The following is a 15,086-nucleotide window of genomic DNA, read 5'->3' as shown; positions in this document are numbered from 1 at the left end:
GTACCTCAAAGACACTCCCAAGATCTTCTCCACGCCGATGTAGCGCTTGAGCACCTCGGTCACCTGTCCTTTCTCCGCTCCCTGTTTCACCTTCTCTCTTCCAATCAGGTACACCGACTTCGGCGTCAGGATCAAGTCCCTCTTGATCGGCTGAAAGCGGGGAAACGTCATCAGTTAGCGTTAAAACGCATCCGCGCCGAAAACGAGAGGGCCGAGCTTCAAAGCCACCTTGAAGCGGCGATCGTATTTCGTGACTTTGTCTGCAAAGTCGATCTTCTCCCTCTTGGCCAGAAACTGTCGCAGCTCGGGCCTGTCATCCATGCCCAGGTAGTCTCCTACGAAGTTTCTGTTCAGGCTGTGTCGCCGCCTTTCCTTGTGATTCAGCAGCAGGTCGGACGCTACGCGCACACGCAAACATAATCGCACGGTTGAGGGTTAGCCGAGCGCAACCTGCACGCGGCGCCTAAACGCTGCACCCGCTCACCTTCCTCGCGCATCTGGACGTACTTCTTACAGGCCACGTATTTCCGCCAGGCTTTTTGAATGGTTCGGGCATAGCCGTCAAACTTGCGCTCCCTGGTCTCCTCGAGCAAAAAGAGCTGCCAACAGAGAGACACACACAACCACTTCAGTTCTATCCAGACGGCTGATTCCCAACCGGTGCTGTGAGAGCTCCTATAATTTCATTTTGTTGATCCGGAAATCATCTTTATTATGAATCGTGCATTTTTGTTCATCCGTCTATGCCAGCAACATAGAGCAAAAGGCAAAACAATTAAATGCGGTTTCAGTTGATGACAGAAAGTGTATGCGCAATTCTAATGATGAGCATTAGCGTTCCAAATTTGAGGGCAAAATTAAATGATAAAAACATACATTGTGTCCTGTACATTGATAGGATTGCAAACTGAACAAATCCCATTTAAAATGTGAATTTAAAGTACCTTGAACTCCCCTTTAAAAGCAAAAAAATTTTTTTTTTTTTTAAACAGGTGTGTTATTCCTCATCGCAAATAGATGTGTTTGGTTTTCTTTCAAAGTCATTACGTTTTCAATCTACACTTTAGTTTTGTCCGTGGCTTTGCACTCAGCCCTGACAACACGTTACCCCCCTCTAAAAAATTTGGAGTATTCCAAACTCAGATCATGTTCACTCCTCTACTGGGTACAGTATTTTTCAATATCTGAATGATATTTCAAATTTGATTGGAATCACGGCACAGGCCTTTTACCCAAATTACTATTCTTAATAATAATGTTTTTTGTTGAATCACTGTATGCACGCAGTGTCAGTGCAGTTAGCATAAATGCCTTGTGGCTATATTTGACATATTCCTTATTTCTATAAAACTTTTGTCCTGTTCCTCAAATTAAGTCTTAGTACAATAAAACACAGACTTAAAAAAGTAAAGGTGGCTAAGTTTTGCCAATACACACGTTGAGTAGTTCCATCTGTGTACTTTCATATTTCATTTAATCCGGAAAAGACGGAAATTTACGTTTCAAATTCCAGATCGAAGCGATCCATTTCCTATTCCTTGCAAGTTCGCCACTGCTCGAAGCTATCCAGTAGATGGCGCTGTGGTTAAACAAACGCTTTGACACAAATTCACTGTTTTTGAATAACTTTGCAGATTCAGCATCTTAAATATTAACACCCTTCTGTTGTACTACGAAAACACTTATTGGAAAATACTGTAATGACTTTTTGTATTTTTAAGGATATTCTGCAATTAGCGCATCCATACAATAAAAAAAGATACTTTCTTACAACTAAACTGAAAAAAAAGATAAATAAAAACACATTAACAAAAGCAGCAAAGTCAGTCACTTTGAAAACCTTTGACTATGACTGAAGATTTATGAGTAAATTTTAAAGTAAAGTGTATCAGTATAAAAATATTGGACACTTTACGAATGATGCGCGTGTCATTTTGACCTTCGGGGCACAAATGATTACGCCCCGTGGACTCTGCCTTGCACCAAGCGGCCGTGCGACTGTGCTGTGTGAATGAAAAAGAACCTGGGAATTTACATTCATTCACTTTCTAGCTACAATGTGATTTCACAGGAGAAAAAAAAAAGTAAATTACATTTTCGTTTCTTTCTATAATCACAAAATGGGCAGTAGTGCTATTACTACTATTATTATTATTATTATTATTTTGCCACAGTGGAATGGTGGCGCAGCTGTAGAGTGTTGTCCTCAAAGTTCTGAGGTCTGGAGTTTGCATGTTCTCTCCGTGCCTGCGTGGGTTTCCTCCGGGCACTCCGGTTTCCTCCCACATCCCCAAAACATGCAACATTAATTGGACCCTCCAAATTGCCCCTAGGTGTGATTGTGAGAGCGGCAGTTTGTCTCCATGTGCCCTGCGATTGACTGGCGACCAGTTCAGGGTGTACCCCGCCTCCTGCCCGTTGACAGCTGGGATAGGCTCCGGCGCTCCCCGCGACCCTCGTGAGGATAAGCGGCGAAGAAAATGGATGGATGGATATTTTGCCAACATTTGACAGCGCCAGTCATTTTCCCAGTCCAAGGAAACCAGCTGTTTTGAGATTTAGTCTACGCGTACTTTCTTGCGAGACGATCAAAAACTTGCAAACAAAACAAAAGAAAACACTGAGGCTTCCAAGACTGCCAGACTAAACATCCTGCCCACCAGCCACTGGATCAGTCCACACCATACCACCACCACTTCCACCACAACAACAACAACAAAAACAAAACAACAACAACAGCCAATGAAAGCTGTTAAATTAACCCCCAAATGTCAGACTTTCCTACCCATTCATCTTCTTCATGGGCCATTTTGTTTGCCACGTGCAGACATCTTGCCAATATCCTTTATTAGTGGAATACAGGCGTGGAGACTAATAATATTAAAATACTCACAGGCATTCATCCTCTCTCGTCTTCAAAGAACAACTCATTTATTACATTATTATTAGATTATTACAGCTGATACATGTTTGTGTATGTATTACAATATCTCCAGGTCACTAAGGTGTACAATAGCCGTTGAACTGAAGCAAATGATATATTTACCGGTAATCATCGTTAGTAATGTTTTTCATTTCAGTGGGGAAAGAAGGCGACAGACTCAAATGTGTTTAGAACCATCCTTTATAAAAACTATTTTTGATAAAAACGATCCATGAACAATACAGTCATATCCCTGTTCAAAATGTATTTGAAGAGTTTGTTTTCAAAACGCGACATAGGCATTTTTTTCAGATTTACGAAACTCGCGCCAAAATTATCCAGCTCCGAATGGGAGTTATCGGGATACTCTGAATTTTGTTCAAAGTGCGGCATATCGTTCTCTATCAGCCAAGGAAGATCGCGTTTTATTTCAAAATGCGACATATCGAGATCTTATTTAGAGCAAAATGCGACATAATTTTGTTCAATCAGCGTGCGCTGCTGAAGCAAGCAGCATCCAATCAGAATTCGTCTAGAGGGAAGTTCCGGTATCTTCCACATCATCATCCAAAATGGCTGCGCCCACGTTTGAGAGAGAACTAAGTCTTGTATTTTGTTTATCAATGTTTAATAATATCGAATAAATGAATCAGTGATTGTGCTGGTTTACTTGCAGGCTGTCCCATTGTGAGGGTGCTTTTCCCATTTAATTTTAATTCTTTATGAAATTATTGCAATTTAATACTTCAGTTCTCATCCTCATCTGTCTATGAGCATTATGAATACTGTTATTATTACTACAGACTTATATCCTATTCTGCAGTGTTCTTTCCCCCGACAGCGACAACTATAAATAAAATCACAAGAAAGCAGACTCAATGAGTCAGATTTCAAACAGTGAATTTGTGAGTTTGAAACTGATTTCATTTTGGAGATGTGTGTATGAGATCGACTACCTATTTTTTTTTTCTGCTGGTATCCCTCGCAACCCATATTAACCTTGGTAGACTGGTTTGAAGCAGTTTACTTTCTTAATGATCTCACGTCAACGTATAAACAAAATTAATCAACTGAGTGACACAATGCCTGCAGATGTCGGATTGCAGAATCGCATACAGATACACAAAATTACAATGATGTAAACTCAGCCTTTCCAAGACCTCATACTGAACAAACAAACAGTTTCTAAATAACTGAAAAACACCTTTTTAAAAGAAATTCTCATTTTTTTCATCTCCTTTTTCAACATCTGACATTAGTGAGCTAATTGTGAAAATTGTGACTGACCCTTATTTCTGATACCTAACTCTCTAAATGTGGTGGTCATGGTCTTAAATATTATTTTAAAATGCTTGAAATCTTGAAGGGCAAATAGTTTTCATGATTGCCTATCAAAAGCAACTTATTTAAAAAAAAAAAAAAAATACAGCTGCTCCTGAAGGTTTAAGTCGAAATTTGGATATGTCTCACTTTGCCAAGAATAGAATGTTTGGATATGTCTCATTTTGGAGAAAAAATGAAATTTGTCATAAAAAAAACTCGGTGAATATTAAAGCCAATATTTTTTTGTAGTATGGTGTTTAGTTACTTTTTAGCATCTCTTTCCATCGCCCAATAGTTAGAAACATAAATTGAGTTTATTGTTTTCACTTCAATACCAAGCCCTTTTCTCAAAATGAAAAAAACGGATATGTCTCATTTTGAAAACAAACTCTTCATTGTTTTTTTTTATAAATGTGCATTTTTATGTCCAATATTTGACATGTAGAAATTCATTGAAGCATCGTCATTATCTTGCCGATGAAATTATCACGGCAAAAAAAAAACAACTAAAAAAAGCTCAAATATTTACTTTGCATGTTGGTACTGGTACTGTATATATTTAGTAATAAAGTTTAAAATTCTCAAAAAGAATTTTTTACAGCTAAAACAAATTGTGAAGAATAATATTATTGACACGGGATAACTATTGTGGAGTGTATTGCTAGGCTTGTAGTTCCGTCCATCCATTTTTTTTGCTGCTTATCCTCACGAGGGTCACGGGGAGTGCTGGAGCCTATCCCAGCTGTCAATGGACACTAGGCAAGGTACACTGTAAACTGGTCGCCAACCAATCGCAAGGCACATAGAGACAAACAGACACACTCACGATTACACCTAGGGGCAATTTAGAGTGTCCAATTAATGTTGCATGTTTTTGGGATCTGGGAGGAAACCGGAGTGCCCGAAGAAAACCCGCGGAGGCACGGGAAGAACATGGAAACTCCACACAGGCGGGGCCGGGAACGAACCCGGGTCCTGAGAACTGTGAGGCCATCGTGTTCCAGCCGAGTCACCGTGCACCGTTTCAACGCAAAATGTCACTTCGGCCGTTGTGTGCGCAACATCGGGCTTAGCTGCACGAATCGAAGTTCTGACCGGATCGTCAATCGCCACCTTGGCCCTTTGCGACCATCTGGTTCGGCGTCACACAATCTTCGCTTGTCTGAAAAGTAATTAGCCAGCTTCTGTCTTATCGCAGCGAAAGGTTTGTTTTGAGAAGCCTGTCAGCCGCTTTCATTCCGTGTGATATTTGACTTTCATAAGCGCACCTCAGTGACGTGGACTTTGCGCGTGAAGCGGGGGTTGGGTGGGGGCTGCTGGTGAATAAGTGACATTCAGCATCAGCTGTGAGGATGAATTAAGACTAACTTGCCTGTGCATTCATTTCTACACACGCGCGCGCCAGCGCGGGTGGGATGTATACAAATCTTACCGAGCGTGAGCGCAGACTGGACACAAGCGGCGCTTTCATTGAAAAGGGCCGGGGTGGAAAAAAGACGAGCCTAATGGATGCCGAGTCAACTCACCACACTGCGTACTTTGTTGAGTCAATGCTGACGCGGCGCGAGGGCTCGGGTGGCATCGCCTCCCCAAAGACGAGCAGCTGCCCTTGATTTTGGGATACTCATGACGACGCAAAGCTATGTGAGAATTTATTCTATACCCCTGAGATCCAGCTTGAAGTCCATGTACCGCACTAGTTTGCTTTTTGTCCTCTCTCGCAAGACTATTGAGCGCACTTGGTAAATGACATTTCAGCAAAGTAGCAGGACAACTTTAGCATACTAGTAGAATACTGTAATTTCCGGCCTATAAGCCGCGACTTTTTTTCCACACGCTTTCAACCCTGCGGCTTATGCGGTGATGCGGTTAATTTGTGCATTTTTTATAACGGCCGCAAGGGGGCACTCGAGCGGAAAAGGTAAAAGTGAGACCAGTGGAATATATGTGCTGAGAAAGTGACTTTTACCGGTATGTTTTTTTTTTTTTTACCGGCTCTCTTAGTGCTGTTGTAGCGTGTTGCTGCCGTGTTACAACCACGTGTCAGTGATTTTTACCGGTTTTGTTTTTCTTTAACTGGTGCTGTTAGCGCTGCGCTAGCATGTTGCTGCCTGTGTTACTTTCGGGTCTCAGTGATTTTTACCGGTGTTTTTTTTTTTAGCGCTGTGCCACCGTGTTGCTGTCGTGTCTCAGTGATTTTTACCTGTGGTTTTTTTTTTTTTTTTTTACCCGCCCTGTTAGCGCCACTCCGCGCTGGGGTAGCGTATTTCTGCTGTGTTACTGCTGTGTCTCAGTGATTTAGGCATATATATATATATATATATATATATATATATATATATGGCTCTGTTAGTGCTGTGCTACCGTGTTGTTAATGTGTAGCTGCCGTGGCTGTTTTTTTTTTTTTTGTACCTATTTTTTTTTTTTTTTTTAAACAGCCCTGTTTGTGCTACCGTGAGTTGCTATCATGAGCTAAGCTAAGGTATTAAAACTTTAAAAGCTCTTTCTGTGTACCGTCTTTCTTTGTAAATATCTCGTGTTTCAATGTGGGCACTTGTGGCTTTTACACAGGTGCAGCTTATGCATGTACCAAATCGTATTTCCTTTACAAATGTACTGGGTGAGTCTTATAATCCGGTGCGCTCTTTAGGCCGGAAATTATGGTAACTACATTACTAGTGAGCTAAAACTTTTAACTAGTTGACATCTCCTTTTTACTACTGGTATATTGTATATTTTTACTAGTAGCATGGAGATATTTTCTTCAGTTTTGCCTTCATACTAACACATTTGTCATATTATAATGCCAAAGTTGTTCTATAAGTGTGCAAATATATAGTACAGTAAAGTAGTGTAAAAACCATCTTACTAGTGAGGACAAAGACCGCACTCATACATGGAGAAGGACGGCTTTTAACCACCTATTCGCTGTTTTGTGTTCAGACCAAAGCAGATTTTCCCTACTGGCGACTGAATTTAGTTTGCCGTGGACTTTCATCAAAACGTACGGCGGCGGCTCGACTAAAACGCGCAGAGGAGGCGACGCTGTGAGGCCAAACGTACCGACTCGGGGGCTTTGACGAACACCTTGGTGCGACCCAGCTGGAACTGATCCTGGTCCATGTTGACGGAGCGCATGAGGTGAAGCACGCCTTGTTTTTCGTCTCCCTGCCACGAGGGCCACGACTCTTTGGTCAGGATGGCGTACCTGCAAAAAGAAAGATCAACTGCTTTGTATTCCTTCCTCGCTTCGTCACTCTTTGAACTTTGTCGAAGACTATTTTCTATTCCAGTCAGTAGCGCTTTGCTTATTTGTGTTTCAGTTTTGTACTTCGCTTTCCCGAAGACTTTGAGTTATTTTGCGTCCGCTTTGGGGTCCGACCAGTCGTGCATCATTCCCGGGGAGTTTTTCAGTCTCTTTAAAATGATGTTAAATGACAGATGTGCACTGTACGAGATTCGGACTGTCACGAGGACATCAAAACACGCTTTAAGCATTTTGCATGCAGGCAATTAAAGCGCGGTACTTGCAGATTTAAGACTTGTTTTGAAGTCATTTTTATAGCCACTTTGAACACATTTCAGAGCGCTCAGTCGTGAAAGCCAATGACGGCTGATGGTTCCTGCGCATTGAAATTTCCATTCCGTTAAGATGCAAAACACCAGTTACTTCCCCGCAGGAAATATTGTAACGTTGTATATTGTATTTGGCATTTCAAAGTCCTTTGAACGGACGCGTTTGGAGATCACGCGTCATCTATCCTAATCAAGAAAAGAGTTTTATTAACTGATGTGATTGCAGCCAAATGTTCAACTGTTTGAAATCGTCCTTTTATCAATGCCGATTCTCTTTAATTTAATCCCACACAGTTATATATTTTTTTTATATTTAAATCTTAATGATGATGTTTTCCACACGTGTAAATAAAGGATACAAAAAAAATACAAACTGATTCTGTTATTAGGTGCAGCTGTAGCGCGTTGGCCTCACAGTTCTGAGGACCCGGGTTAAATTCCAGCCCTCCCTGTGTGGAGTTTGCATGTTCTCACCGTTCCTGCGTAGGTTTTCTCCGGGCTCTCCGGTTTCCTCCCACACCCCAGAAACATGCAACATTAATTGGACACTCTAAATTGCCCCTAGGTGTGATTGTGAGTGCGGGTGTTTGTCTGTCTCTAAGTGCCCTGCGATTGGCTGGCAACCAGTTCAGGGTGTACCCCGCCTCCTGCCCGATGACAGCTAGATAGGAGCCAGCACTCCCTGTGACCCTTGTGAGGATGAGCGGCTCACAAAATGGATGGATGGATTCTGTTATTAGGTGCAGCTGTAGAGCGTTGGCCTCACAGTTCTAAGGACCCGGGTTCAATCCCAGCCCTCCCTGCGTGGAGTTTGCATGTTCTCCCCGTGCCTGCCTGGATTTCCTCCAGGCGCTCCGGTTTCCTCCCACATCCCCAAAACAAGCAACATTAATTGGAGACTCTAAATTGTCCCTAGGTGTGATTGTGAGTGTGTCTGTTTGTCTCTTATGTCCCCTTCGATTGGCTCGCAACCAGATCAGGGTGTACCCCCCTCCTGCCCAAGCACTCACGTGACCCTTGTGAGGATAAGCGGATAAGAAGCTGGATGGATGGATTCTGACATTAGTAGTGATTCCCCACGGTGTCCAACTTTTAACTGAAACTTAAACCATTCTGCCTCCCAAATGGCCTTTGTCGTTTAACACGAAAATGACTGAAGCTCCAAAAATGTTACCTGTTGAGGAACTTCCTGAAGACACGGCGGTAGGCGTAGCCAGCACGCCTCACCCTAATGTTCTCCTTCAGGCCCAGATATTCCACCTGGTGCTTCACACTGGACACACAACAAACACTATGATCAACAACATGTTGGCTGACTTTTTTTTTTTTTTTTTTAAATATTAGGTCACAGTGTTGACCTCCATAAAAGCCTAATACGTACTCCATAAAAGCCTAGTACGTAAAGTGAGCACCTGCCATCTGACTTTTTTACCTTTGAGGAGTCACTCACATTTGAAAAATGTACGGGTGTGGTCAGTCATGCCTGCAGATATAAAGTTGCAGGTGTGTGTTCTGTTTGTAATTATGAGTGTACCCCTTTAAGAGCGCAGCGGGGCGGTGTCAGGTAAACTAGGAAGTAGAAGTAGGCTGAGCACTGAGCAGCAGCTCGTTGTTAAGAGACCGTGTGCTTCAAAAAAAGACGTCAAGCTATGGTTCACTGAGGGAACATTGGTCAATACTACACAAAATAAGCGACGTCGTTCAATATCTATGTATTTCTACTCGTCACAAATTTTACGCATGTGATTTTTCGTGCTTGACTGTGCAGATTCGCGGGTGCGATGGCGCGCGCTCATGTTCGTGCCCGACAAATCACAGTGACTGCTTAGAGGTACCATAATTTTCGGCCTATATAGTCGCGACTTTTTTCACACGCTTTCAACCCTGCGGTTTATTTGGTGATGCGGCTAATTTGTGCATTTTTCCTAACGGCTGCAAGGGGGCAATCGAGGGGAAAAGGTAAGAGTGACAAGAGGAATATATGCGCAGAGGAAGTGACTTTTACTGGTATGTTTTTTTTTTTTTTTTAACCGGCCCTGTTAGTGCTGCGCTAGCGTGTTGCTGCCGTGTCTTAGTGATTTTTACCAGTATGTTTTTTTTTAACTGGCCCTGTTAGCGCCACGCTACCATTAGCGGCGCACTAGCACATTGCTGCTGTGTAACTGCTACGTCTCAGTGATTTAGGTAATTTTTTTTTTTTTTTTTTAATCTAACCGGCCCTGTTAGTTCTGTCCTACCATGTTGGTTTTTTTTTACCATCCCAGTTCGTGCTACCGTGTTGTTGTTATGTTAAGCTAAGCTAAGATATTAAAACTCTGAAAACTCTTGTGTACCATCTTTGTAAATATCTCGTGTTCAATGTGGGGACTTGCGGCTTTTACACACGGCTTATGTATGTACCAAATGGTATTTCCTTTCCAAATGTACTGGGTGAGGCTTATAATCAGGTGCGCTCTGTAGGCTTGAAATTACGGTAATTATAATATGAATAGACTTAAAAAATCTGTGTTGAAACATTCAACTGCTTAATTCTTTTTTTTTTTTTTTCACGTGTCAGTCATAGTGGACTAGTTTTGGGATTTAACATGAATTCCTCCAACAGATTTCCAAATATTAACACAAAGGTACACAGAGAATGTTACGACATGACTCACAACTTTGGCATTGTATGCATATGAGCTACTTTTCCCCTAACATGTGCCCCCAACAATCTATTTCGTACAATCCGACTTCCTGTCAAAACAGGGGTTCCGGTGTTAATTAATGGGCCGGACTCACAACAGGAAGTTCATAAGACCGTGAACAATACACGAAGTACCTCTCGGCCCCGTGAGCGGGAAACTGAAAGAAAGCGATAAAGAAGGGGAACGTCCCAGACTCGTAGTCAAGATGGCGTTCAGATGGAGGAGAAAGGAAGCAAGCGATGAAGAAAGAAGTCGGGATGACAAGCTCGCTTACCGGCCCTCTTCCCAATCTCTGGGTTTCTTGGTCTCGTTGGGTTTGATGCAGCGGATGTAATGCGGCGTACATTTCATCAGCGTGCTCACCAGGTCGTTGGCTTGTTTCTGGGTGATTGGAAACAAGGCAGTACTGTAATTAGTAAGCTGACCTTTGCAAAATATAGAGAGATCCGACACAAAAAATGCTCAAGGAGCTAAAAAAGGTAAACCCAGGAAATAACCACCGCGAGCCCTCTGTGACAGTGTCAATCAAAACTTAGCATAAGGTACTGTAGAATGTTTGATTCAAGCTTTTGTACTGTTTCTAATGTTATGTCCAGTAAGCATATCATACAAATGATCTGGCGTTTTGTAAAGGATATCTTGAGTAGCCAATGCCTAAAACAACATACACACAGAAATATAAACATTAACAACACACATATACGTACACACACACAAAAACAGATGTGCACTTACAGACATACACACAAAATCAAAACACACAAACACACTTACATGCACACACAGAAACACGCACACACACACAGAAAATCACCTTAATTTTACTGCCTGCAGTAGTGGGCCGACCCTTCTTCTCCGCGTTGAGGTTTTCGGGGAAGAGCGCTCTGAAGAAAGCGCTGTGCGGAGGGCAAAGGTGAGCAGAGTGAGTCGCTATCAACATTCATTCAACATCATCACTGAAACCAAAGTGCAGTTAATGATTCTACAACACACACACAAAAAAAAAAGGCCTTCAACCAGTGTCAACCATTTAAACGGCAAATCCAACTGAAGGTCGGGAGTGTGGGAAAGGATTCGAATCGCCCTCGTGAAAGCAGAAACACAAACATTTGTGGGCTTTTTTTTTTTTTTTTTTTTTTAATACTTTATCAGGGAACGGATGATGACCCGAAACGCGTGACCCGAAATGCCTTGTAGTTCTTTATTTAACATGCAACCCTATCTGTATGGTCAGACTGGCTCCCACATAGTCTTTGTGTGATGTGATGAATATTCATCAGAGATATGAAACAAGGATAGTACTGTAAATGTAAATATTACCAAATAGAGCGGTGCCGACAAGTTGAATTTAGTCTGTGATCACGCAGGCGTGTATATCAAATCTGTTTTCTCAATTTAAATGAATTAAAATTGCAATCTGATCCAGCCCCTCCTATTTTTTTTTTTAAAAAAAGGAAAAAAAACAATACATTTTTGTAAAATATAAATATTAGCTCATGATGAGCCATAAAACAATCGTTTTCTCCATTACATTCCGTTTTATGAAGTGTAATTAAGGCAAAAGGAAGCCTCGCACGCACACATCAGCAAAATATTTAGTTTGAACATGTAATGCGTTTTTGTACCTATACCGTTATGACAATATTTTCCGGACACAATTCGACGTAAACTTGTCATCTCTGTTGTCTCCAACAAAACTAGAGCTTAGTTTAATTCACGTCTGCGACTCTTTGGATCACCTTTGCTCTGGTTAAGTGAGATTTACCTGGGCAATAATTAGTCCACTGTATTATTCATTTGGAAAATAATTACCGGTAAGTGCAGTAAATTTGATGTTACAGCAGTGCATCTCAATGACCCACCTTGATGATCTGATCTGACCTTTTTATTTATTTTCCATATTGTTAGCTCAGCACCATAAGTGCCCAAGTCATTTTCCAACTGATTGAGTAGGAAAATAAAAAATATGATTTGATTTTTTTTTTTTATTTGATTAGATTTTTTTTCCCCCCACTTTATGGCTGTGTATTAAATATTCTTACTCATCCACTTTATTGTCATCCCCAAGGTTAGAATGAAGACAATTCAACTCTTCCTGTTTATTGATCTTTTTTGTTTTATGACAACATGGAAAAATATCCCGGGCAATTATGCTATTAGGATAAAAAAAATATCTATAATCCTTGTACAGGTTTTCACCTCCTTTTGTTCTGACATTAGGAAAAAAAATACACTGAGCTGCTCTAAAGTTTACACTCTGTTATTATTTTATTGTTCTTTCTTGTATTGGAATTCTTCGACGTCGGTTTATTTAGATTTGAGCGCGGCCCCAAAACCTGGGTGGCCAGAGAACAAAGGCCCCGCAGGTTGCATGCGCTCAGAACCTCCAGTGGACACCGGTCATCCCTTTCTTCTCATTGAACCCGCTGTGCTCAAGAACGAGGCCGTTCCCTTCCTTCCTGAGATTCTCACGTTGTATCGCATGTCCAGCGTCTCCATTTACTTGTCCATCCAATTGTCCGCATTGAAATGAACTCAAATGTCATTCCAGCGCTCCCAAAACCGCCACACTTTTGTGTTATGTTTTTAATAAAGAAATGGCGCAGTTCTTTATGAGAACTTGATTCCTCGGGATCGTACCGTCTCATTCTGCAGTGTGATTTGGCTGACGAAGTAGAATGGGGAGTAAGAAGCGACAGAAGAGAATTGGGCCAGGACTTTGAGCAGGAGGGAGATTTTTCTTTTCATAACAACTATAGTTTTACTTTTCCATATCAAAAACAAAAACTTTTGCTTTCCTGGGACGGAGGCTGGAACGGATCAATGGAAATAACTTAGATATAAGTGTTCTCAGTTTTAAAGTCCCCTCTCTTTTTTTACTGAACAATTCTTCATCTTTTGCTCATATATTATTTGTCAATTCCTTCACCCAATGAGAATCAATGAGAAAATTCACTTCCTTACCATGCTCACCATTGCTCTGGACTGCCATTGAAAACAAACCCGCTTTTGCAAAAGAACAACAAATATGATTCCAATGTGATCAGGTGTGGCTCCAAATTAATAGACGTTACTCACATTTGACTGCTCTGCATCAACTCGATGAGGTCATTGAACAGGACATCTCGGTTCCTTTCACAGAATCCTTCTGCGTCGTAGGACACCTGCAAAGGCCGTTACGGAAGGTTAACCTACAGTATATAAACCTTGAGCTCGATCAAAACAGCATGTGGGGAAAATAATATTGCTCTTCATCAATGGATTGTATTTTATGAGGTTGCGGGGAAGAGTGTTTGGTGAAGAAAAAAAAAAAAAATCCTCCCAGGTGTGGTATTAAAGGTTGAGCATAAATTGATCCACGTTATCCCTTCGCTTTAGCAGCCTGAGAACGGAGGAATGTTTATAGCCTGGTCGTGGGAGCCCCTCAAGTCATTACGGCATGGCTCATTAAGCATGCGGCATGCGTGCCAGGCCGAGGCCACCAAACATCTGGAGGAGGACGACCGACCGCCAGAGCCCGCGATGTGAATTATGAAACAAAAAAACAAAAAAACCAAAGGCCGCATATTAAGTGTCGCGTTGTTACGTAACAGGTCTTCTGAACTGATAGAAATTGACAAAGCAGACGAAAAGGCAAAAAATGCTAAAAGGTGTTAAGTTTAAACCCCACCAAAAAGTGATGACATCATCACCAGAAGTAAGTGTAAGCTATATTTATAAGGAGCAGCAGCAATACCCATACTGACACCGCTAAAATAACAATTTAATAATGCTGCACACCGCTAACCGCTTTACAAGGTGGAGTAACTTGCGGGTCATAAATACAGGGAGGACGAGTGAGCGAAAGTACAAAAATATACACAAGTGCCTTGAGATGTGAGTTTCCTTCAATCTCTTACCACGCTTAAAAAAATGGGGCTGTTAATATTCTCATTTCATTCTCCGGGAATTGAACGGATCGCAACTGGTTTCAACTCTCGCTCGAGCAGGCTTCATCAGTTCATGCAACAAGCCGTATCACTACGATATCAAGACACCAGCTTATTATTTTTGGTAGCATTTAGTGTTTTTTAGTGTTTCTATTCACAACATGACCTATTGCACTGGTGTCAAACTCAAGGCTCGGGGGTCAGACCCGGCCCGCCACATGATATTATGTGGCCCGCAAAGTCAAATCTAGTATGTCAATTTTCATGAGTCTCGTACCAAAATTTCATCCATCCATCCATTCTCTTTGCCGCTTATCCTCACGAGGGCCGCAGGGAGTGCTGGAGCCTATCCCAGCTGTCAACGGGCAGATGGCGGGGAACACGCTGAACTGGTTGCCGGCCATTCGCGGGGCACATGGAGACAAACAGCCGCACTCACAGTCACACCTAGGGGCAATTTAGAGGGTCCAATTAATGTTGCATGTTTTGGGGATGTGGGAGGAAACCGGAGTGCGCGGAGAAAACCCACACAGGCACGGGGCGAACACGCGCACTCCACACAGGCGGGGACGGGATCAAACCCGGGTCCTACGAACTGTGAGGCCGACTTTTTACCAGCTGCTCCACCGTGTCACCTACCAAAATTTCAAA

The 15,086-nt window shown here is 42.0% G+C and overlaps 1 protein-coding gene across 2 annotated transcripts in view; it reads right to left on the bottom strand.

Annotated features, from left to right (window-relative positions):
- Positions 1–15,086, bottom strand: part of myo1ea (myosin IEa) — a 68,158-nt gene that overhangs the window by 8,236 nt on the left and 44,836 nt on the right. For both annotated transcript variants that reach the window (XM_061814047.1, XM_061814046.1), the window contains exons 15-22: positions 13,585–13,670; positions 11,321–11,402; positions 10,781–10,887; positions 8,997–9,095; positions 7,310–7,454; positions 485–599; positions 229–398; positions 5–150 (exon numbers count right to left, since the gene is read on the bottom strand). In XM_061814047.1, the coding sequence (XP_061670031.1) occupies positions 5–150; positions 229–398; positions 485–599; positions 7,310–7,454; positions 8,997–9,095; positions 10,781–10,887; positions 11,321–11,402; positions 13,585–13,670 (950 nt within the window). The remainder of the gene's footprint in view (positions 1–4; positions 151–228; positions 399–484; positions 600–7,309; positions 7,455–8,996; positions 9,096–10,780; positions 10,888–11,320; positions 11,403–13,584; positions 13,671–15,086) is intronic.

Source organism: Syngnathoides biaculeatus, chromosome 3, assembly GCF_019802595.1.
Source record: "Syngnathoides biaculeatus isolate LvHL_M chromosome 3, ASM1980259v1, whole genome shotgun sequence".
NCBI lineage: Eukaryota > Metazoa > Chordata > Actinopteri > Syngnathiformes > Syngnathidae > Syngnathoides > Syngnathoides biaculeatus.
The sequence above is the reverse complement of the archived record's forward strand: the minus strand, read 5'-3'. Positions and strand labels throughout refer to the sequence as shown.